The sequence below is a fragment of the Mytilus californianus genome, unplaced genomic scaffold, assembly GCF_021869535.1.
Source record: "Mytilus californianus isolate M0D057914Y unplaced genomic scaffold, xbMytCali1.0.p SCAF_4, whole genome shotgun sequence".
NCBI classification, from domain to species: domain Eukaryota; kingdom Metazoa; phylum Mollusca; class Bivalvia; order Mytilida; family Mytilidae; genus Mytilus; species Mytilus californianus.
The window spans coordinates 27,039,126-27,064,484 of NW_026262690.1; the positions used below are offsets into that span (position 1 = coordinate 27,039,126).

General features: G+C 32.7%; 1 protein-coding gene across 1 annotated transcript; it reads left to right on the forward strand.

Annotated features, from left to right (window-relative positions):
• Positions 1-3,186: 3,186 nt before the first annotated feature.
• LOC127736896 (uncharacterized) lies at positions 3,187-20,223 on the forward strand. Its single transcript, XM_052247461.1, has 8 exons — positions 3,187-3,663; positions 4,924-5,101; positions 6,547-6,675; positions 12,287-12,409; positions 15,729-15,953; positions 16,363-16,488; positions 17,021-17,146; positions 20,105-20,223. The coding sequence occupies exons 1-8, from the start codon at positions 3,187-3,189 to the stop codon at positions 20,221-20,223; spliced, it is 1,503 nt and encodes a 500-aa protein (XP_052103421.1).
• The last annotated feature ends 5,136 nt before the right edge of the window (positions 20,224-25,359 follow it).

Here is a 25,359-nt window from a genome sequence, read left to right on the forward strand (position 1 = left end):
AGCATCATAATCAAGTTCCCTTTTCCAGTTCAGCATGTAGTTAGCAATGCATGATGAATGATACAGTGCCGCGCTTGTCATTGAAGTTATTTATAGAGAGTTAACTTACCATTGGATAGTTAGGCTTGTCATTTGCGACATTTAAGATATTATCGGCACATTCAATAGACTCGCTTTAATTGCTTATCTCGCTTGTATGACTTTTGTCTATAGAATAAACATTTAGACCAGTCTAATGGTAATGCCATAGAGCGTGTATTAACGCAATTTGATCATTGTTGATTCATACACGGAATGTTTTGCACTCGTTAATGAGAACTTAAATGTTTCCAATTTTTTTTCTACCTGGATATGCTTTATAACACGACCTATGATACTTTATTTGTTCTAATGGAATCATTTTGGTTGAATCAAATTCATCATAAAGGCGGCGATAAACAGTACCCTGTCTCACATCTATTGCATCTAAAAGAGTATTTTACCCTTTTTCTGTTGTATTCGTTTGCAGAAAATTGGCAAATAACGCATTGTACCAATGTGGTCTAAAGTTAGTCTATTCGAAAAACTCAACAAGTAAATAAAACACCTCAAAAGTTACTAAAACATAAATCTGTACTAAGTCAAAAATCTCGACACAAACATTGATATAAATCTATATTCTTATATACGAAAATAAAGAAAATACACAGTTTAATTTTTTGTAAAAACACAGCAAATCATAAGTCAAGGGAAAATAGGAAAAAGGAGCGCAACACGACTTATTGGGGTGAAAATTTAATAGTAAAACTGCTATATGATGAGTATTATAAAAAGGCCCGTCAAAGTTAATTTGAATGCTTTTTCAAACTTTTATATATTACAACTACTTGCATATTAGTTGTGCCACTATTGTTTGGGCAAATTGACTACTGGTGATATATATAAGAAAAGTAATATACTTTGACAGACGGTAAGATTGAAAAAAATGTCACATACATTTGAAAATCGTCTAATTCACTCAATTCATATGTTCATGTGATATTAAAGTTTGATGTTGAATAAAAGCTTATAGACAACTGTTTATTCATTCGGGAATTTATTGTAAGCGTTCCCATGTTTGAAAATGAAAAAGAAAAAAATTGGAAAGTCACACTTTGTCGCGATTTTACAAAAAACTGCACCGTGGGAAAACTCTACGACAGGGCTAAAATGAAAGTATAATGTTTACTCTATCTTCATGTGACTTTTCATCCATGAGGTATTTCGGTCCATTAAACTCTTTAAATAAGCGACTTTTCTTGATTTGTCAATCCACTTTATACACTGGATATTAATATCGTCATTTCAGTTATTACAATGAATGTCATTTATTTCAATTTCAGAGTTTAATACTAGAAAAGTTCGTTCAGCGTTTAACCTGCGACCAGGGGAACCATCGTCTTCACATAGCTGTTGTCATGTTAGGGGTGTCCCGGAAGATTTAAGCAACAAAAAAATTATGAAACCAAATGGTCTTGATAAATTCTATCAGAAATATACGGAAGCTTATGGTATTCCTGTTATAGGTATAAACTTATTATACTTAAACCTGCTTCTGAATGTGTCAGACAATAAAAACAAATTATGACATAGATGTACATGTTTTGAAAATTACTATTTATTATTTCAAATGTTTACACGTTATAAAACTGATCGAAAACATATTAACATCAAAAATTGCAGTGTACATATTTTGTATAAATAAGTACTATTTCTGATGAATCAAAGTTTTGTTCGGTTTGTATGGGTTTTTATTCTCGGTGTAAGGATTGTTAGTATATACAATAGGAGATGTGGGGTAAAAGTCAATTAGACATCAAACCAACAACATAAATAACAAACACATTTAGAGGTTTATATACATACTTTGACAAATGTCCGGTATCTATACAACATGTCAAGTTCTAAATTGCCCTGAGCCTTAAATATCGAGAATTAATTAAACAGAAAGAAATAAGATAAATAAGTGTGCGTGTGTGCAGTGGTGTTTTGATAAGGCTAAGTGTGTTAGATTATTTTGAGTACTGAAGATTAACATACGCCAAACTGTGTTGTCGTCTGTTAGCAGGAATGGGTCACCTTTGGTAGTACGTGCCCAAATACCATCTATGTTGAATTCATCAACAGATTTTGGTAAAACTATTAGGTTCTTCTTGCGTTTGTTGTACATGGAAATCTTGCAAGATGGGAAAGTTTGTTATAAAATTATCTATCATCAATTTATTTGTTCGGATGACAATTTTTTAAATTTACAAATTCAATGATTATTTAATCTTACTTCTATTTATCTGACTTATTCTTTGTTCTTAAGTATTACAAATAAAAAGTATATTACTTTATTATTTTTTTTTAAATAATATTATACTTAAACAGTGTAAGAAATATGTTTTCTTTTAAAAAATACAGGTAAATCTTAGGTGAATTTTTAATTAACCTTGATTGTAATAAAAACAAATTATTTATCAAAACATCTATTGTTATTTGCATGTGGGAATAGAAGGAATAGTGATTTTTAAAAAGTGGGAATAGGAGGAAGACACCGATAAGGCTTGTTCATTTTGACAGTTTCGTGAAAAATTAAGCCATAATAAAGACCTTGCCATTTTAAATTTCTCGAAATGTTTTTTTAGTAACAGGGGTTTGTACGAAAGAAATAAAGGGAATGATGCAGATTTAATTTTTTAGTTTGTACAATTGTATGTTCTATAACATTTACAAGAACAGAATTTTTGTTCAATTTTGTAAAAATAATTTCCAAAACCTCGCTTATACGTTGTTGACTTAAAAGATACAAAAAAAAATCTCTTTTGCAACCTTTAATGTTGCCACAGTTAAATATTATTTCGCATATGCTCAGCAAGTTCAGATATTGGTAAGAATATCAGTTGGAGTAGTAACACTTAAAGATCCAAAAGAAGAACTGGTTATGTTGATTGTTAAAATTTTTTGAATTTATCGAACATGTTAAATGGAATAATCAGTCTAAAGGGAAATGTCTCTTTTTCAATTCTCTCTGTAACCTGTACCTGTTTTGGTGCGATTCTGTATCAGGAATGTCATGGTATAAGTTAGCCATCATTTCTTCATATAATGCTTTTAGTCATATAATTTAGAAGTAGATTTTTTTTAGTGCCATTATAGTACTATAGCTAAAGATCAACGTCCACAATGTCTCATCAATCAATACTAATCTATTCCATTGAAGCATCAGATCAAGTGTCAGATAATGCTTTGAGACGAGCTTGCTATGTGGTCAGATTTATGTTTGCTGATAACAAAGATGTTCGAACGTCGTACTTCAAACGTTATGGACGAGTGGCAGTGATTGGTGCTTCAGAGGAGACGACGGATATTCCAGAACACCGATGGCTTCCGAAAAGAATGAATGAGAGAACACGTGGTCTAGGAGCAACTGATTATGCACCAGTTTGTACTGCTGGAGAAGAAAATGCTTCATGTTTTTGCAAGGACAGATATTTTCTTGAAGATATATTTGTCCATGAAGTTGCTCATGGAGCTCATCTTCTGGGTGCAAAATACGCTATTGCTGGTTGGAATACAAAACTTATCAATCAGTTTGAAAATGCACAGAGAACTGGTCTTTGGAACAACACATACGCAATGAATTCATCGGCTGAATATTTTGTAAGCAATTTTTCTTTTTTTGTTGAAACGATACAATTATGATAATCTGATTTAATAGTTAGTATTTCTATTATCAAATTTTCGATGACACGATTCGCTACAATGGCAAAGCTGCGATTACTATTTTTTAAGAGGACATATATTGAATTTAATCACTGGATCAATAAGATATGTCCTATCCTATTATAGTCCAGTGCTTGAAATAGCCGGTACAAAAAAGGAGGTGGGTGGGTGGGGAGGGGGGGGGGGGGGGGGGGGAGGGGGTGTGTGGTGGGGTGGAGGGTAACATTGATATCCTTTTCGGTTATTTGGTTATTTGACTTGTATTTTTATGTGCCTTTGGTATCTTATCCCCTGTTTTGTTCGTTCGTTGCACCATCCCATATTTATCAACACTGTTTATGATGATCCTGAATCAAATCTGCTTTGATGTATATTTATATAAGCAGATTTCCTTTTGGTTAATGCACCTCAATAGAAGCTCCATTTGTCTATATCGTATTGTTATTTGTACTTTGTGGAATGTGGTGTCAGGTCGAATAGGTTTGTTCAGATTTACTTGCTTAGAATCTGGTCCTCTTCTAGAGCTTTATATATGGTACATGTGTAGATACTTTCCTTTCACTGAATAACGTCACATCAAAATGTTTTTAACCGTTGTGTTACTCTTTGAGTACATACATTACAATGTTCAGATGGAAAAAGTTTTCTCCTATTACTGTACTTACCCACGAAAAGGTTGTCTGTATCTGTATACGACGTTGTTGTGCTCTGTTATAATATAAATAAGGAGACAAGTCAGTTTTCTTCCAGTTTGCCATTTCGTGAAACAAATGGACTTTAAAAAAATGTGTTCTTCTATTTCTAAACGACGGCGTCTATGTATTTCATCAAGTGTACATATTTGCTTATAGTTATTCTCTGAGATTTATGTCTGGTGTTTTTCAATCAAATTCCTTCAACGGAAAATATTGTACAAACGTCTTTTTTATAGGAGAGTTCTCTAACACTTGATCAAATACGTGTCATTGATAAAAACGTTTTGACGCAAACAATTTAAATATAAACATTGACTGGTTTCAATTTTGAGAAATTTTGACAATTGTATCTTGTTTGCAATAGACGTTGCATGTTACCTTACCTGCAAATAGTTGTATATTCATTACTAATAATTTGCTTTTTATGTACGTTTTATCATTGAAGTTTATTTCTTGCATAAAACGTTTTGTTTAATTAAGATTATAAGTTTTTTTTTGATAGGCTGAAGGAGTACAAAGTTACTTCAATGTCAATACTCATTTGGATAAAACTGACGGAGTTCATGGCCCTATAAGCAATCGAAAAAGACTGCAAGAATATGATCCCGCTTTATATGATTTAATTCATGAAGTGTTTCCATGTAAAAACACGTTTCTCAAACGATGTGAATCAACTAGAGGTATGTTTTTCACAACTGATAAAGAAGTACAAATTATAAATTTCCAATCTTATAGTTTATTTGATTATGTAAGGTCAATTTTTGCATTTAAGATCAGCTTTTAAGTATACCTTACTGTATCTGGTGTAGATAGGCAAAGGGGGGAGTAGGTTTATATACGGACATATGATTACATGACATTTTACTCATACAAAACTCTTAACCTCCTTTAATGTTTTTCTTTCTTGCAAACAGTTTAATAGAACTATAAAATTAATAAAAAAGAGATTGCGGGCAATAAATAGAACTATACAATGTATAAAAAGGGGATTGTGGGGGTACACGTCAATAAGACAGCAACACAAGGACACAAAAAAAAAAAAACAAAAAAAAAACATCCTAATATTAATCTTCTTGATTTTATGATTAAATTGTTAACCTTGTGTTTAAAAAGGGGCATTAGATACGAGATATGAAATGAAATATGATATTTTTTGTTCAATCATTAATGAAAGTGAAATAGTGAAATAATAATTCGCTTTTAGCAGCCAGTTTAGTTCAATTTTGTCAAAATAAGCTAAGAAACATCGCTGATGAAATTCACTTGGAAGTGAATAATTCGACCTCATTGAATCCTTTTTCATGTGACCGTCAATTTAACCCATTAGCTACAGATTGATCACGCATGTATTAGGCGTGTTCAGCCATTAAAAGTAAATGAATATCAACATTGAAATTGAAACAAAGGTAAACCATTTCGTTGACAGATCCGATCCACAAAAAATCATTCTTATACAGGTAAAAACGATGATTAACTTATTTTTTTAAGCTATAATATGAAATTAAGCAGACCTAGAGAAAAATCAATTTACACGTGGTCGCTATCTATTTATATTTATGTTTAAATCGCGTTATGTGACCGTCGGTAGTCTTCGGAGGTCATGTCGATGGTTATTTCGATGGCGTCTAGACTAAAATACACATGACATGCTGATTTATATTATCGAGTTCATGCATTGTTAATTGTTTATTTCAGACTTATTATAATTTGGATATACCTTTTTGTATGTTATAAATCGAATATGAGAATTTGAGTCAAATCGGTGAACATGAATTTGACAGCTACTGCCCCTTTAACCTCTAGATGTTATCAGTTTTGTTGCGTCTTTAGTATTGTTTTACGCAAAAGTATCTCGCACACGAAATACAATATTACCCAAATCGAATGCATGTACAATTTATATACTGAGCTGAAATAATAATTTTGTGGAAAAAACACGAATCTGTCAAGCTTCAACTTTTCATGCATTTGTCTAAGGTAAAGGAATGATATTATTACGTAGACCAACACGTGCTGATAAAAATGACAGATGTTACATTATTCATTCGAATATTCATTGAAAGTTTGTATTCTGTAAAAAAAAATGTTGATTATGTCTGCATTTCACCAAAAAGTGTAAATTTAGGTAAAGAGCTGGAACAGGAGCTAAAGATGAATTGTAAAGAGAGCTCAAATGAAGTTATTTCCAAAGACAGCAGCATGTCAGATGTAGATTATGAGGATAATAAATTGGGGTTAGGAGATCGCATCAGCTGTATTGGAGTTAAGTTTTCTTTATCAATTAATTTATATTATTTAGAAAGTATTGATATACAACTCAACTCAAACATTATAACAGATAATATATATCGAGGTCTCAGATGCAGGGTTTCGAATCCCGCTGAGGGAAGGACAAAAATTTGCTAACGCATATATGCAGTTCTAACATTGTTGGGTTGAATTTGAGACGAGGGATATATTGATAAAATGTTAAATCAAGTCGCACACCGATTCGTATATTCATAAAAAACACAAAAATCAGGTAAATAGAAAATAAAATATAAGTATCATTGTTCTAATGTTTTCTTTATTCTTCACGGGACTTTTCAAGATATATATATGCAGTATATCTGAATATTTATGAACAACTACAATGTAACGAAATGTCACCTTAAAGTTGACTTACGTTAAACCAAAGTGATAGCTACTGTCAGAATTTTAAAAGCCCGACTGTTTAACAGTTTGTCAAACCATCCTCACTGACACCAGTAAGTCAATTTGAAACTAAAATGGTAGCTATACATATTAATTGTCTTTCGAGAGCCAACCTGTATAATTTTCTTAGTTTTTTTCGCTACTTACTAATCACTGTAACTGACCGTTTGAAATAAATGAGTGTAAATGACTATTCTCTAACTATGAAACGCATTTATCAATCTGTTAAAGCTACCAATCTGACCACGTACTGTAACCATCTGTGACTATGTAATCGTCAGACGGATGATTCATACAGAGTAGGAGGTGTTTACCATATCAACATACCGAATCTCACTTTGTTTGAAGTTAATGTAGTTCTAGATGGGATAGTTTTCATTTCCTTTTTTGCTATTGTCAAATTATTGACATTCAAACCAGTAATTGATATACAACTCACCAGTATTTATCGAAAATTATTTTCTCTGTTATAACGTTTGAGTTGAGTAGTATATCAATACCTGGTTTAAATGAACATCGGTTTCTTATTAATTAACGTCATACTTTATCATAAATTCATAAAGCTGTATTTTAAATATTTGTAAAATAACAGGAAAAAGAATAAGATTTTTTTATTGTATCATACCAAAAAGTAATTAAAACATTCTAAAATAGGAATCTAAATATTGAACATTTTTGTCAATTTTACTATATGCTTTAGATAGTATTCATTACATCTGTTTAGTTAATGCCTGATATTTCAAAATCCAGTTAATTCCGACACATGGTCATGTTCTCCCAATTCGTGAACCTCGTTGTTTCATGTCATATCATCATGTCTCGTCCTTTTTCTAAAAAAAAAGGTCATCGGAAGATACCAAGACCTTGTTGATAAATATTCCGTATCAACTTAACAAATGATACATGATGTTCTTGAAGTATGGATGCTAGGTACTGACGTTGTTTTATCATCTTAATTAGGTGTTATAGTGTTCTTTTAATTCGTCTTTGTATATTTCTAACCTTTACTGTTTAGTCCATTTTTGGTAATATCCTTTTGGCGAGGATCGGGTTTTTATACATCCCGCCATTGTGTTATTGTGCTATGGTCATTTTTTTGTATTCTTTTCTTTCATTTTTGCTTATGCCCTTTGTCTACAGAGTGTTAAAATAAATAGATTATAACACAATGTTGACTGCTGTACCCCAATTTTTGAAATTTTTACCTATTATGTCTGTTTGTTTTGCTCACACATTGTTGTCAATATAATGGAATTCTATGCGACTATCATACAAGTGAGAGGTTTACTTAGCTTTAAACCAGGCTTATCCATAATTTTCTACGGAAGAAAATGCCTGTACCATAGCAGAATTATGACAGTTGTTTTCCTTTCGTTTGTTGTGTTTGAGCTTTTGGTTTTGGCATTTCATAAGGGACTTTCGGTTTTGAATTTTCTTTGGAGTTCGATATTTTAGTTATTCTATATTTTGTTATTTGATCATTATAAAATGGTAATAGGATATTTATTATAGTTTCTCTTAAATTTGTACGCAAGTTGTAAAGATGAGGGACGATTTAGAGATTGACATATTGCCAACCGTTCAGCTGCCTATTGTTGAATATAAATAAAAAGATGCGGTATGAGTGTCAATTAGACAACTCTCCATCCAAGTCAAAATGTATAAAAAGTTGACAATTATAGGTCAAAGTACGGCCTTCAACACGGAGCCTTGGCTCACACCGAACAGCAAGCTATAAAGGGCCCCAAAATGACTAGTGTAAAACAATTCAAACAGGAAATCCAACGGTCTAATCTGTATAATAAACGAGAAAAGAGAAACACCTATGAACCACACCAACAAACGACAACCACTGAACAACAGGCTCCTGACTTAGGACAGGTGCATAAAAATGCAGCGTGGTTTAAACGTTTTAACATGCGCCAACGTTCACCCTAACCTGAGACGGTAGTGTAACATTACAACATAAAAAGACACGCTATTAGATATCAATTGAAATGGCTTAACTCGGTCAAAAGACATTTAAACAAAAACAAGTAAACATACACTGAACGAATAAGTTTGATCTATGACACAATATAAATACAATATTAAAACGTAGGTAGTAATAAAAAAAAAATTTTTAAAAAAAATGTAGGAATAGTGTCAAAAAGACAGCTCTAACCTGGGACAAAATGGCATTAAATAAAACACCGTACACAGGTAAATTTAAATATAATAATTTTTTTGTTTGGAGTAAGAAAGTAAGCATTTTTAACAAATAAATAAATTTGTTGTTCAGAGTACGAGTACAGAAGTGAAAATTTATCGTCATACTTAATTCTTATCAAAGGTGGTACATATTAAAAATAGTGAGACGAGATATAACACAAAATAAGTAAACATTGAATTACAGAAATGCATTACAAATTGTGTCAACAGGTCAAATTAACACAAAAGTACGATTTGAGAGTACTCGCAGTTACTGAAAGCTAGATAAAAGCCAAAAACAATTAACAATAAAAATACATGCATCAGAGACAGAAGACTATGTATGTTGCTCTCTAGGTGTGCTTTGGGTTAATTTTTTCGTTCGGTTTCATTAATGTATGCCCTATATCTTTTATAACCATGGCATCTTTATTATATTCGCGGTGTACAAATGATCGCAGGTAAATGTACATGCATAATTAAAAAATATTTTAAAAAACAGATTGCAAAGATAATGACAAAATGTGTGTGATATGGGCATTTAAGGGGGAATGTTCGAAGGATCAAGGTTATATGGTTTTCAATTGTCAAAAAAGTTGCCAAGTTTGCAGTGGTTCCTTTACAGGTAAATATGATATAGAATTATAAACACAAAATTTAGAAAAGTATTGATTGTTTGATTGATGGTTGTTTACTTAAGCCGGAAATGTTACATGTTGGTTCAGGACAATCAAAATATTGATAATTGCGTTCAGATATACATGATTTATGATTTGTTTTACAAAGTTTAATGTACAAAACTTGTCAATGAAGTCATAATAGCTGTCGAAGAAAGAGTGCATCTTCAGATTGTTTCAGCAAATGTGTCATGCGCATGGATATCGATACAATACGTTTTGTTTACATTGGGTTTAATAAAATGTATGCTTTAAAGACCAAATACGTCAGACTTAATTCTTTTTAGCGAAAAAGTTAAATAATAAAAATACCGAACTCCAAGGAAAATTCAAAACGGAAAGTCCCTTATCAAATGCCAAAATCAAAAGCTCAAACACATCAAACGAATGGAAAACAACTGTCATAATTCTGACTTGGTACAGTCATTTTCTTCCGTAGAAAATGGTGGATTAAACCTGGGTTTAAAGCTAGCTAAACCTCTCACTTGTATGACAGTCGCATACAATTCCATTATATTGTCAACAATGTGTAAGCAAAACAAACAGACATAATAGGAAAAAAGGTCAAAAATTGGGGTACAGCAGTCAACATCGTGTTATAATCTTAATCACTATAATATAAAAACAATAACTATGCCAACAAAGAAAAACAAATGGCATAAAGACACTATAGACAGAGCTCATAAGCAAAAATGAAGGACAAGAATACAAAATATGACCATAGCACAATAACACAATGGCGAGATGTATAAAAACCGAGCCACGCCAAAAGTATATTACCAAAAATGACCTAACTGTAAAGTTTAAAAATATATAAAGACAAATTAAAAGAAAACTATAACACGAGATTAAGATGATACACAACGTCAGTACTTAAATCTATACTTCAAGACCATCATGTATTATTTGTAAAGTTGATACAGAATATTTATCAACAAGGTCTTGATATCTTCCGATGAACGTTTTTAGAAAAAGGACGAGACGTTCTTTGACATAACCCTGGTTCATCAACTTTCTGCTCAGGCACTGGCGACTTTTTATGGAGTCTGAGTAACAGCTACAAGCTCTTGAATACCGAATGAGTTCGGAAATGCAGTTGAAGTTGGAATATTACTGCTAAGGTGGGGGAAATTTCAAAATTAAATTCGTCTCGTTTGTCATAGATTCTGGTCATAGATGACTGCTTATGTTAAATTCGAGGTATAAGTCTAAAAATGAGACGGAGGAAGCCGTGTCTGTTGTTTCTTTAATTTCTAGTTCTGGATGATATATTAATGGAACCCAACCAGAAAAGTTTGGATTGTTAATGAAAAAGAATATCATCAATACATCTGGATGTGAAATTGAATGATCTGGCTTCTTGTTTTTGACAAGTGTGAAGGAACTCTGACTCATGAAAAAAAAAGAGGTTAGCAAGGAGAGGCGCACAGTTCGTTCCCATAGGGATGCCGACAATGTATTGAAAAATTCTACCTCAAAATTCAAAAATGATGTTGTGACTAAGAAAATCCAGTATTATGATCAGTTGTTCCTCAGTGTATCATGTTTCACCTTTTTGTTCACTATTAATAACATATGGCGTATGGTATCCCAAAGCAATAAATTTATAGCGTATGCTACCATTTTTACATTGAAAAACATTGTGGATTATTTCTTTTGGACGATTTTTCAATTTCATCTTGGGAATCGTAATATAAGGGATTAAAAAATCAAAGGTTTTGATATAATTAATTTCAGAAAAAGGTCGAGATTTAAAATTATCCAGAAGTTCTTTAGATCATTTTAGAATCAGCATATGGTAAATACCACTACGCGTAATACACAACAGTTTCACAGTACTTCTGAAGACCTTCTTTTCACAACGGACATACTTTTTGTCAATCTAATGGACAATTCCTTTGTAGAACATGCAGATGAGCCGGCAATTTACCATTGCTTGTACGGGATTTATGATTCACCAAGATCTCATCCTTGTCAAATGATATGTTTGTTTATATGTGGGATTATCTGAGTGCTTAATTATTCCTAAATTTTCCCGTTAAAACGGTAAATAAGCGGTAGCTCCTGAAAAAATTGTGTGTGTTGCACATGACTGCTACGAATTGAAAATGAACCCAAATTGGGATATTTAATAGTCCTGTTATTGTCAGATCTCCATATTTGTTAAACACATTTAAAACGATAGTTGCACGATACACATTTTGTTCGTCATCCATCTCTAATTTCCTTATTAAATAATATCATAATTATACATGTACGTGTATTAAAACTGACATGAGCTACATTTTTATAACTATTTTTTAGATTGTCTGGACAAGAACAAGAAATGTCCGAAATGGTCTTCAAATGGTGAATGTCACAAAAACCCAAAGTACATGTTATTTAATTGCCAGAAAAGCTGCAAAGTATGTGACAGCAAAGATCTAGGTATATGGTTTAATGTTTACTGCAACATGGATATTACTGCCTCGCTTAAATTAATGTACACGATAGATATTTTCAAGTCAAGGATATTAAAATGCAATCACTACAACCAGCCAATAAACAAACAAAAACAGTGGTTCATTTGCTTTGTTGTACTGAGCCTGTAAAAATTTCATATAGTGGATCATGATTATAAAGTAATGTACATGCAGAAAATTCAATATAGTCACTATAAGATGGTTAAATTATCTATCTAAATTATATGCAAAATGTGAAAACTTGAGTTTGTTTTATATCGACAAAGCGCTTCTTACACTTTTTATTTAGCGTACCTGATACAAGTATCATCGAAACGTGACTGTGTTGCACGCAGTGACATGAATGATGATGTACATTTATTAATTATCGTTAATTCACATAAACAGAGAAGGCATAGCACAAAAGAAGAAGGTTCATTAGCTGGCTCTTTGGGCCAAATTTTTCTTTCAAAATAAATTAGTCATACGAATAAAAACAATGTGACGCAGGTTTAGATTGAATATCCCCTTGTTGTATATGTCGCGAAGAGTACGATGCAAGTCAGTTCAAAGCGAGATAACTTGAATTCATCTGCTCGTAGTTGCCGGAATAAGTTCATGTCCGCATATTTTACTTTTATTTCCGACGATTTAAAGGTGCCCGCACGCAAACAACGGAACAATAACACGGGTGTCATTCGGTATATCGAGAAAAATGATCGTGAAAGAATAACTATTGGTGGTCTAGCATTGCGATTTGATCGTGAAAGATCTGTTATCGGACCGTGAATGCAATTAAGTGTAATTCTACTTCAAAATCTGTGAAAAATCTGCTGTATTTTTAAAAGGTGGAACCTTATTTAGATCGTGAAAGACAAGGCGTGACCAGACTTTATGATAAAAAAAAACATCATTGTTATTACAAATTGGTAAACTTGTAATTGGCTGAAGCGTGTAATCACTTACTAAGAACGTAAATTAAAGCTTTTTTTGTGAAATATATATACATGTATATATATAGACCCATATTTAGACATGTTTTTATTTTAAGAGGCAGAGCTAACTAGTAGTCCAAGATAATAAGACCTCCAAGAGCTCAAATTGTCGAAAAGTAAATATCTTTGTATTTATAACGCTAAATGCATCCACGAATGTGTGAAGCCAGAGGGCGTCTGGTGGTCTTCCCATAGAAATATCGTAATATGTATGTTTTTGTTTTGGTAAGGGTTAGATCAAAGAAGCTATATCATTTAATTTTACATACAGGTATAATGAAGATGTTCTTTCCATTTTAAACAATACAAGCTTTTCTGAATGGGTCCCAGTAAATGTCCTGAACTAGAGATTACAGACAACACATGTACAGCTTTCTAAGCCTCATATTTAGACATAAATAAATATACCCCAAATGTGACTACAGCGGTCACCTGAATCTATGACAAACGAGATTTGTCCTCACCTTGGCAGCAATTTAACAACTTCATCAGCGTATGGATTATACATTTCTCAATTCATACGATATTCAGGAGCGTGCAGCTGCTTCTCAGAATTTGTAAAACATCATCAGAATCAATGAGCCAGTTTTTGTGTGAAAGAATGCCTCGTCCTTTTTTTCAAAAGGTTTATTGGAAAGTACCAATCCCTGATAGATAAATACTCTGTGTATACATCACAAATAATACAGGATGGTCTTGAGTTATAGATTCAAGGTGCTGCTGACTCTGTGTAGAATTTTATCTACTTTACAGTTTTAACTTCATATGTCTTTGTAATAGTATGTTCCATTCGGTCGTATGACTCTTGACTTGGTTCGGTATATGTGCATCCAGCTTTCAGGTTTTTTAGCTTTTAGCGTCCCTTATGCGAGTGAGTCCAGAGATGCGATTCGGCATGTGAGGATTTTGTAGTGTTGTTTTCATTTTGTATATAGTACCCTTGTATTTATATTTTACTTATTTTATATTTTATTGGGAAAGTGTATGTCATTATGCTTGACTATGCTGACCGCATTATTTGATACAAATGTTATTTTTGTTGGCGTCTTTGTTGGAATAAATTGTAAGTGTGTTTGAACGTTTTATTCAGTTGTGTTGTGTGTCTGTGATGTATGTTTATATAGTTTTGGCTGCTGGATCCCAGTAATGGCATTTATGTCTGTTTGGGTTGCTCATCCAATTTGGCAATATTACGGAACATAAAAAGAAATTCATTCAAGTGGGCGATTTAGCTTGCTAGAAAACTTGGTTTAATCCACCATTTTCTTAGGAAAAAGCCTACTCCAAGTAAAGAATATGACTGTTATTTTCCTGCGGTTTTTTTTAAACAATGTTTTTTTTCTAATTTTTACAAACTGAATCAACAAGGATCTTTGTTTTATAGATATGACTGTGCTTAAAAATTAATGGAAATCTAATGAGACAATCTGAACTTTTCAAATGACATAAACTCATACAGGACGGATAGACGGAATTATATTATTATAAGGCAACTAGTCGGTGTGGTACATGTATTATCAAATAATCTGATCCAATGGCATTGAAACATCAAAGCCCTATTCACAAACAAAAGTGTCATGCAAATCAAATCTTTTTCTATACCAATTACAAATAACAATTATCATGTCACCCCTTTAAAGAATGATTTGATCGTTCTTGTGGAATTTTGTTATAACGAATGAGTGGCAACAGATCGTTCACGATCATCACAAAGCGGTGCCCGATCTTTCACGATCCTAAATATCACATTTTTACAAAAATTTCCAATTTTTTCAAAGTTTCTGAAATAACGTTTAGAACCATTTAAAACAGTAATATTGAACGATATTTTTTAAAGAAAAGTAGTTTATGCATTCAAAATATGAAAAAAATTTTGTTTGTTTACATTTTTTTTTGTCATTAAAATGTCGATGAGCAATTTGCCTTTTGTAGTTTTGTAAAAACTGTGTACTTTTGAAACTTGATTTTTCTCAGATACTGATCATAATGTTGAATCATTTTGACAGACAGTTTTATTATTCCTTCACGATCCTATACCAGGTCTTTCACGATCCAATCTCAATACTTGATTACCTTTACTTATTCTTTCACGATCATTTTTCTCGATATACCGAATGACAGCTGTGAATAATTTAAAAATCATTTGAACAAATAGCCATCTTTGGACAATACACAAATAGTGAAGATGAAAAGCAATAAGACATTTACTACGGACAATGACACAAACAATCATCAAATCCGAAGGTTAAAGACCCCTGTCAAATAGTTTGTTAATCTCTCTCCTTACTGTTTGAAAAAATATATATATAGGCATCAGCAATGAAAAAACTGTTGTTATCAATGACGATGCAACAGAAAAGAAAAAAGGCGAAATTAATACACACCAAACAACAAAAGGAGCAAAAGAGGGAGTAACCATTGCGGACAATGAAACCGATGTAAACTTAACCGATGCAACAACATCAACACAATTAGAAAAAGAAACAGCAGGGGATGAATATCAAAACAACGACACAACCACTATTGCTGTGACAGGTAAACACTAGTTCTTTAACTTCTGATACTCGTATCTCTCTTTTTCTTGTTTTAAATGTGAAAGCCCTGTTTCGATGTACCCTGAACCTGTTAGTCCCTCGGATAATCATTCGAAAAGAAAATCTTATGTTGAGATGTTTTTTTTTTCTTCCTATAATGCCAGAAACATCATTTTATATAGACTGTGAACGTTATTATAAAAAAGTATTTTTACGTGGGATAGCATGCACATCATCAACTTCAATTTCAGAGAGCCGAATAACACAGAACATGTCCGAATTGCAAAGCCGTATTTTGTCAATGAATATAAAGGTATTCCAAGGCAGCGATAAATATTTTGACAATACATGTTTCAAAATTAGACACGAAATACAATTGACATTTTTGTACTAAATTGTTTTTATTTAAGTTTGCACAGACAATAAACAAGAATGTTCAATGTGGGCTTTGCAAGATGAATGTAGGCTGAACCCAGAATATATGCTGTACAACTGTAAGAAAAGCTGTAATGCTTGCGGTGATGCAATTATCAAAGGTATCAGAATAAAAACAAAATTGTAATTAATCTGTCTTTCTTGAGTTTACAGTACAAATAATTGCAACAGTGGCGACAAGGAAATCAAGATGATATTTGACTTTCAGTGTAATTGCATAAACTGCTTAAATTAAATACCGCAGTATTATAAAATTTGGATTCAAAATGTTACCTCATGATGTGGATGCACATGACATTTGTTAATTTTTTAACTTCCCTAGACTACCACTTGATAAGTACCGCTCTTGGTATAAAAATGCACAATCCGCCTTATTACAAGTTCTACGGTAAATGCAGTTTTTAAATGATACATTTTGTTTGATACAAATCGCCAGTTAATAAAAATGTGAATTGTCCCCCAGGCATTGTAATCTAGTGATTGATGTTTTATTTAGATTCATTTGGTTTTTTAAACTCAAGCACATTGTACTATTGTTTGTTTCGAGCGTACCCGATGAAGGATCTGCCAGAAACTTGTTTGCTGCATGTCATCATATCATTACTTGTGATACGATATTGTTGTATTCTGCAGAATGCAAAGATTGGCATGAACAATGTTCTGTTTGGGCGTCAACTGGTAGATGCAATACACAATCAACTTATATGTTTGATTATTGCAAGCTTAGTTGTGATGCTTGTGAAAGTCCAATGAGGAACGGTAATTATATTTTTTTGGTAAATTTATGATATTTGTTTAACAAAATAATGAATCAACCATTTTTTTTTTATTAGCAACATGCAAGCAACACCTGTATATGGAGTAAAGGTATACTCTCAAAGATATTCCAGGTGTTTCGTTTCCTATTTAAAATTATATGGAGGGTTGTTGATTACAGCAACTATTGAGTTAAAAGTAGTTCTCATTGACAGAGTTGAAGTCATCTCTTCGAAAGTTTTAAATGATAGCAACATTAAAATGTTATGGAATATCTGCGTCACAGATTCAGATGGATTCATATATGAACTATTTGCCACAATCTCGTTTTGTTTTCCTCGTTTATCACATCATCAGTGTGACTTATCATATAAGTTGACCTTTTATGAGCTACATAAGCGATGCAACTAAAGTAACAGAAACTATTTTACAGCCGAGTCTGGCCTGAGATTGGCCCATCGTTTTTGTATGGTTTGATTAACACTAAGTGTACTTTGTAGTTTGGGGACTGTTGTATGCCTGTTATCTATTTGCTATTTTGATATAGTTTTTAGCTCACCTGGCCCTACGTCGTCGTCGTCCGTTAACTTTTATAAAAATCTTCTCCTCTGAAACTACTGGGCCAAATTTAACCAAACTTGGCTACAATCATAATTTGGGTATCTAGTTAAAAAAATGTGTCCGACGACCCCGCTTACTAACCCAACATAGCCGCCATGGCTAAAAATAGAACATAGGGGTAAAATGCAGTGTTTTGCTTATATTTCTGAAACTAAAGCATAAAAAGTAAATCTGATAGAGTCAAAATATCCATCAGGTTAAGATCTATCTGTTCTAAAATTTTCAGACAAATCAGACAACCTGTAGTTGAGTTGCCGCCCCTAAATCGGTACTATTAAGGAAATTTTGCAGTTTTTGGTTATTATCTTGAATATTATTATAGATAGAGATAAACTGTAAACAGCAATTATGTTCATCAAAGTAAGATCTACAAATAAGTCAAAATGACCACACTGGTCAGTCGACCCCTTCAGGAGATATTGCCCTTTATAGTCTATTTTTAACAATTTTTTGTAATTTTTTGTAATCTTTTACAAAAATCTTCTCCTCTGAAACTACTGAGACACATTTAACCAAACTTTAACTCAATCATGATTAGAGTATCTAGTTTAAAAAATGTGTCCGATGACCCCGCCTACCAAATAACATGGCCGACATGGCTAAAGATAGAACATAGGGGTAAAATGCAAGTTGTGTCTATTATTTATTGAACCGTTATAAATAGAGAAAAAATAAATAGACAATAATGGTCAGCAAGGCAAGATCTATTTAAAAGTCAAATTTTGCCGATATAGTTAGTAGACTGTCACTCTTCATAGGAGTGATTGCCCTTAAATGATGATTTTTTTTTAACCCTCTTTTGTGTTTTGAGCAAACATTAAGGAAGATAGAGAGAAACTAAACAGACTAAAAGATCAGTAATACAAGATCAACAAAATAGAGAGTTTTGTCATGAAGTCTATTCTCGTCTACAATGTTGGAGAGTGTCCTTTGTTTGATATGCATATAGACCAAGGTGAGCGACACAGGCTCTTAAGAGCCTCTAGTTGTTATCCTCGTGGTATCTTCGCCCCCGAGCGTATTAGCAGACCAGTAGGCACCAATTTTGTGTGTTGCATGAAATTTCATTGATAAGTTCTCAAATGAAATAATTGTATTTTTGCAAAATTTTCGGATTTTTTTTAATTCAATGCTTGTCATCTTCGCTTCTGATTTGACCCTCCAACTATTTTGATTCGAGCGCCACTGATGAATTTATTGAAGACAAAACACGCAACTGGAGTACCAGATTATAAGATGTTATCTTTGAGGAGTTTTTGTACCACCATTTCTGAAGAACAACCTAAAGTACAAATTCTTTAAAAAGATATAAAAAATACATGTTGGAACAATAAGATGTTGGGTATATTATATTTATACTAGAACACACCCGCGATATCGCGGGTCCGTGACTAAATTAAAGTACCTGCTCATTATTTCAGCCTGGATGTTTTTAGTATTCGTATTGTCATTTGATAAAGTCATGCTGATGATAAGGTGCACAGTTTCCTCTGCTTTCAAATTTCTCTGTTTGAATCCGTCCTGGTTTTATTACTACAACCGGAAACTACTTGTAGATATATTTCTTTGAACAATGATTGAATTTAGAGGATCAAACCCTGTAGAAAGTTCAGATGTAATTATGACCCGGAGGTATAGCAAATCCCAAAAACACCGTCCGGTGGTGCGCCTGACAGAAGTGGAACGTATAGATTAGGTAACAGGTAACATGTGACATAAACTATTGGTATCGGTATCGGATTCGGATGCGACCTGGAACTTGTTAAGAATTGGTAATATTAATTATGTGGAAAACAAATGGGGTTGGAATGGTGTAATTTTTAATCAACACCATTGTCCTATATTAGTTATATATAAAATTGAATATTTTGATTCGTCGTTTTTACGTCATGCCGGCTAACAAATTGGACCTCGTTATTTTAGTAGTATAGATAGTTTATTCAGTTGCTTTAAACCAAATTACTTTGACAATTGTTGAGGTAATTTGATTGATGTCAATACTGTATGAATTAAGCATTTTTATTTTGTTAATGGTACATTCATTTCAATTTCTTATATAATTTAAAAAACAAACAGCAAATCTGAACAAGAACATATAATGACATGGTATAACGTTTATCGTTCTTGTATATATTATGCCATTTTGCGTGCTATACTATTTCGTATTTAAAGTGACAACAACCACTATAATTAAGATCGAGTCATGACTCTTAAACCTCAATCATGGTGTATTTGTTGAAAAATATTTAAAGAAAGTTTATCCAATTCAAAACAACAACGATTAACATTAAGAAAGTTGGGATAAAAACGTTCATTTACATTACTTTCTATTTGTTTTAGGTGATAACAACTGTAAAGATGAAAATACAAGCTGTCACTACTGGTCCTTCATAGGCGAATGTGTTAAAAATAAAAAATACATGCTTTCAAAATGTAAACGAAGTTGTAAAGTATGTTGATGGGCAATCAATTACTACTACATATACTATCTGTCTTAAATAATAAATATGCACAAAATTAGTGATCATCACGGCCATTTTAAAAACAATTATTCTGATACAAATAACTCACCAAAGATAACAGGCTTATAGTTTTGTACGTCAGACACGCGTTTGTCTACAAAAGAATCATCAGTGACGCCCAAATTTTAAAGGTTAAAATTATGAAGTTGAAGAGCATTAAGGAATAAAATTTCCGATAGGTTTTGCCAAATATAGCTAAGATATTACTTTATCAGTGCTATGTTATGTCATCACGGAAGTGCTGACTACTGAGCTGGCGATACCATCGGAGAGGAAGCCTCCACCAGCAGTGGCATCGACCCACTGGTTGCAAAATAAACTCATAAAAGATACCAGGTTTATAGTTTTGTACGACATACACACGTTTCTTATATAAAAGACTGGTACAAACATTTTTTTGAAAAAATTAATGTCTCTTTAAATATCCACTAGTAAATGGAGTTTGGTTTTGAAACGGTAATTTTGATCTTATTTGGATCTGAAAAGTCCTATTCAGCTTTTCAGTCAAATTTCAGACTACTCCAATGCGGTAAATTTAGTACTGTTAACACATTTTGCTAACAGTCAATTCAAATAAGTTCAGGACTGTTTAGTAGCATTTCAGAAATTCAGTATGCTGTTATTGTGCGGTAATTAGAAGCTACTGGACATCTGAACAGATCTGAATTGACTGTTATTGAAATGTGTTAATATTACTGAATATACCGCAGTAGAGTAGTCTGAAAATTGAATGAAAACTGAAAATGACATAATAATTTATTGTTCAGTCTTTTTATAATTAGAGCGGTTCAGCTCAAAATGACCGTTACAGATCAAAATTGTTTACTAGTAAGTTTTAAAGGGGTTCATGTTGTTCTTGTTTTAGTTATAAGTGTTGTTCTTTGTTCTTTGTTCTTTTTAATTTTTGTGTTGTTTTTACGGTAACAGTCTCGTCTATCCTTTGTCATGAAAATCATGTTTCAATTTTAAAATTTCACATTTGGTCAAATTTCAGGGTTAGAAAATTTTACATGACCAATGGTCTAAAATTTGGTGATGTCTAAGGTTTAGATAAGAGTCAATTATCAATCCGCTATTGCGTGATGTCTAATCATTTGATTAAACTTAGTTTTTAGTAATTAGTATTCAAATTCTAGTGATTAACATTTGAGAGCCGTTTTGCCACTGATAAGTCGGGGAAAGCTACTGAAGTAGATGCAACAGATTTTTCTTTCAAGCACGAAGGTAATCGAATACAGCATAATATTCTCCACTTTCATATACGAGGGCACGAGAAATTTTGCTTGTAGCTTTTGAATCTGTGGGATTAGATAAGAGCAAATTTGGTTTGCATAGTTTAAGAAGTAGTGGAGCTTCTTATGCAGCTAATTTCGGTATTTCAGAGAGATTACTGAAAGCTCACGGTCGTTGGGCATCCGATAGATCTAAAGATGGTTACATTAAAGATAACATTCAATCACAAATGGCAGTTTCTTTGAATCTTGGCATTTAATTCATATCTCATTTATCCTTTGATATGTCGAAGTTAATGCGAGCAACTAAACCTATACCTAGTGTTTTGTTTTATTTTTTATACCAAGGATTTTAGTAAAGAAATGTTTTAAATTCGGACGAGCATGTCGAGGGAGAATTTAATTAAATTTCTTTTCGTTTAGACTTGGGGTTTTCCCTGTGTTTTAGTTACAGACTTGGGGTACTTGTAATTGTAATCATTAATCAGCTGTAATCGATTAAATTTTTCAAGTAATCATTGTAATCATTAATCAGCAAAAAATCTGATTACATGTAATTTAATTTAATCAATTTCATTTCAAAATACCTTGTAATCCTGATTACATTCTGATTACAATGAAAAAAAATTCAAATTGTGTGATTATTTCTTAGTTGTACAGCTGTAATATTTGAACATACAAAGACAACTTCAAACTTTTTTGACACATCGCAAGATAAGATGATTATAATGTAATATGTTTGATTTATTAGATTTATTGGAGGTTAATGAGAACAAATTAAAACCCTGAATTTTATTTTTATTGAATAAATTAATAGAAATATGATTAATATTTATAACAAATTTATAGGATTCAAAAATCTACATTTTTGATATAATTCAGATTTGAGCAGAACTGAAATGGTGAAAGGCTTAACATTCTGGATTTTTTATCAAAAAGAAAGGAAAATATTGACTTCTGTTTTATTTTGATAAGTTTTTTCAAGGAATAACTATTTCATTGATCATAGGTTTTATTGTAAATAATTCATGCTAGTATTAGTTTAGGCTTAATTGATTTATTTACTTCTTTAAAAAATAAAATGTTACAATATTGAAAGTCATTGTTAGCCTAAATAAAAAGTATTATACATATATTCACTATTAAAAGATGTGTATTTGATGATTGTTTTACTCATGTTATACTTTTGTTAAACCTGAATTATTGTATTTTCCCGCGTTTTGTTTAAGTATAGCGGGAAAATATTGTATTGACGGGTACGGGTCGTATGAATATATAATAGGGTCACTTATAGTGACCAATGGGTGTACTTTCTGGTAATAAAGCATAGGGTCACTTTCTAGCTGTCGTGCAACGAGTGAACACTCAACTTAAGATGGACGCCGAAATCCGATCAGAAATACAAAATGAAGTTCAAGCTGCCTTTCAGAATTCACAGAAAACATTGTTGAATAGCATGACCACCCTTTTAGATAACCGCCTGGAGTGTTTCAACAAGAATTTCCAATCTACTCAGAAGGCGTTAGCGGAGTCCCAAATGGCAAAACTAGACGAGACATTGTCCGATAACTATAAGTTCAAAAAAAGGGGGAACGAGGAGCAACACAAACATAACAGTAAAGTTTTGGTGAAGTTAAAAGAAGCGAACAGTGAGCTGAATCAGGAAAATCTCACAAAGGATAATATCGAATCGGCCAAGGACAAGATTACAGAATGTATGGGTTTAATTAGAGACAGACAGAAATTAATAAAGCTAGCGGACTCCTCAGAAGCAGGTTGGAGAGTTGTAGCGGAATATACCGCTAATCCGTTAGCTGAAAATTCAGAGGACGAAAAAAGAATGTACAAAGCCCAAACTAGAGCGGAAGCGAAAATCAAGAAAGAAAAGGCAAAAAGGAAACCAGCTCCTAGATCACCAGCTCCGTACACTATTCCCACAAGAACAACCCACATCGACAGACCAGGGAAATGCTTTAACTGCAATAAGACGGGCCACTGGAGAAGAGAATGTCCAGAGGTGACAAGAGACGCAAGTCAGAATCGACAAAGTGATAAGATAAGTACTGTTTTTCTGTTTGATATTAATAACAGTAATAGTAGATACACATACAACAACAATGTTTTGAGACAACCCCTTTGGAATGAAATGAACAAGCAAAACAATGAAATTGACATCTCAAATGTAAACATTATATCGCCGGCAGGTAGATTAAGAACTCATATTACAAAATGGTTATCAATAGGCGCAAATGAATATATTTTAGATGTAATAAAAAACGGATTTAAAATACCGTTTATGGTAATACCAGGTAAGGTTGAACTTGAAAACAATAGGTCAGCGAAGGATAATCCTCGATTTGTATTAGGGGAAATAAACAAGTTATTACAGAAAAAATGCATAAGCGAGGTTAATTATATTCCACATGTTGTCAATCCTTTAACAATAGCAGGAAACAAAAAGGACAAACTCAGACTAGTTCTTGATGCAAGACACATTAATCCGCATCTTTTCAAATTTCGGTATAAATATGAAGATGCTAGCACAGCTCGACAAATCTTTAATAAAGGTGACTTTTGTTTTTCCTATGATTTGAAGAGTGCCTATCATCATGTGGAAATTTGTTTTTCAGGTAGAACATATTTTGGTTTTAAGTGGGAAAATAAGTACTACGTTTTTAATGTATTGCCTTTTGGTTTGTCAACAAGTGGATACATATTTTCCAAAGTCATGAGAGAACTTGTAAGGTATTGGAGAAACGACGGTTTCAAAATAGTAATGTATCTAGATGATGGGTTAGGTGGAGGTAAAACCTCGTCTGAGTGTTGGAAAGCAAGTAAACAGATTAAGTCAGACCTTGAAAGTTTTGGTTTTGTTATAGCACATGAAAAATGTATTTGGGAACCGGCACAAAAATTTACGTGGCTCGGGTTTGATTGGGATTTGATCGAAGGTCTTATACGATTAAGTGAAAAAGGAGTCGTAAAATTCAAGGACTGCTTAAACAGTTTGTTTTTGCAAATAGGATGCAATATGAACGTTTTGGTGAAAGTATGTTTTTTGGCTTCTATAGTAGGTCAAATTATCTCTGCACAGGCAGTAGTGGGAGATGAAGTTCGTTTGAGAACTCGGTTTTCTTACGATTGCATTTTAGCAAAAGCCAGTTGGAATTCTTTGGTGGTATTGAACAGGAAGGCAATTGCCGAGTTTGAGTTTTGGTTCAAAAATATAGACAAACTCAATGAAAAGGGTTCTGAACTGAGTCAGTTGACAGACGTTACATCTGAAAATGTACAGATGTTTTGTGATGCCTCTGATGTAGGCTATGGTGGTCATTTGACCTTTGATTCGACAGATGAATCAGATGAACCAAATATGTTTGGTAGTTGGTCAAATACTGAAATGAAACAGAGTTCAACTTGGAGAGAGTTAGAGGCGGTAGACAGGGTTTTAAAGAACTCTGTAAGTAGGATAGAGGGGAAATCAGTTAAAATACACACAGATAATAAAAATGTATCACACATCCTTAAAGTAGGAAGTAAAAAACCCTATTTACAAGAAAAAGCTATGTCTGTACACGATACATGTAGTAAATATTCAATTGACATGTCATGTGACTGGATCCCTAGAGAATAGAATACCAAAGCTGATAAATTAAGTAGACAGTCAGATTGTGATGACTGGGGTATTCAGTCATGGATTTTTGAATATCTAAATGATTTATGGGGTATTTTCACATGTGACCGTTTTGCATGCGATTACATCACAAAATGCAAAATGTTTAATTCTAAGTTTTTCTGCAAAGATACCTCAGGCATAGATGCTTTTAAACAGAACTGGACA

What these genes read in the sequence shown, in the direction of transcription:
- LOC127736896 (XM_052247461.1), top strand. Translation starts at nt 3,187, where the DNA reads ATGTCTCATCAATCAATACTAATCTATTCCATTGAAGCATCAGATCAA. An exon ending in ATTCATCGGCTGAATATTTT is followed by an intron (nt 3,664 to 4,923) that starts GTAAGCAATTTT and finishes TTTTTTTGATAG; the next exon opens with GCTGAAGGAGTACAAAGTTA. An exon ending in AACCACTATTGCTGTGACAG is followed by an intron (nt 15,954 to 16,362) that starts GTAAACACTAGT and finishes TTTTTATTTAAG; the next exon opens with TTTGCACAGACAATAAACAA.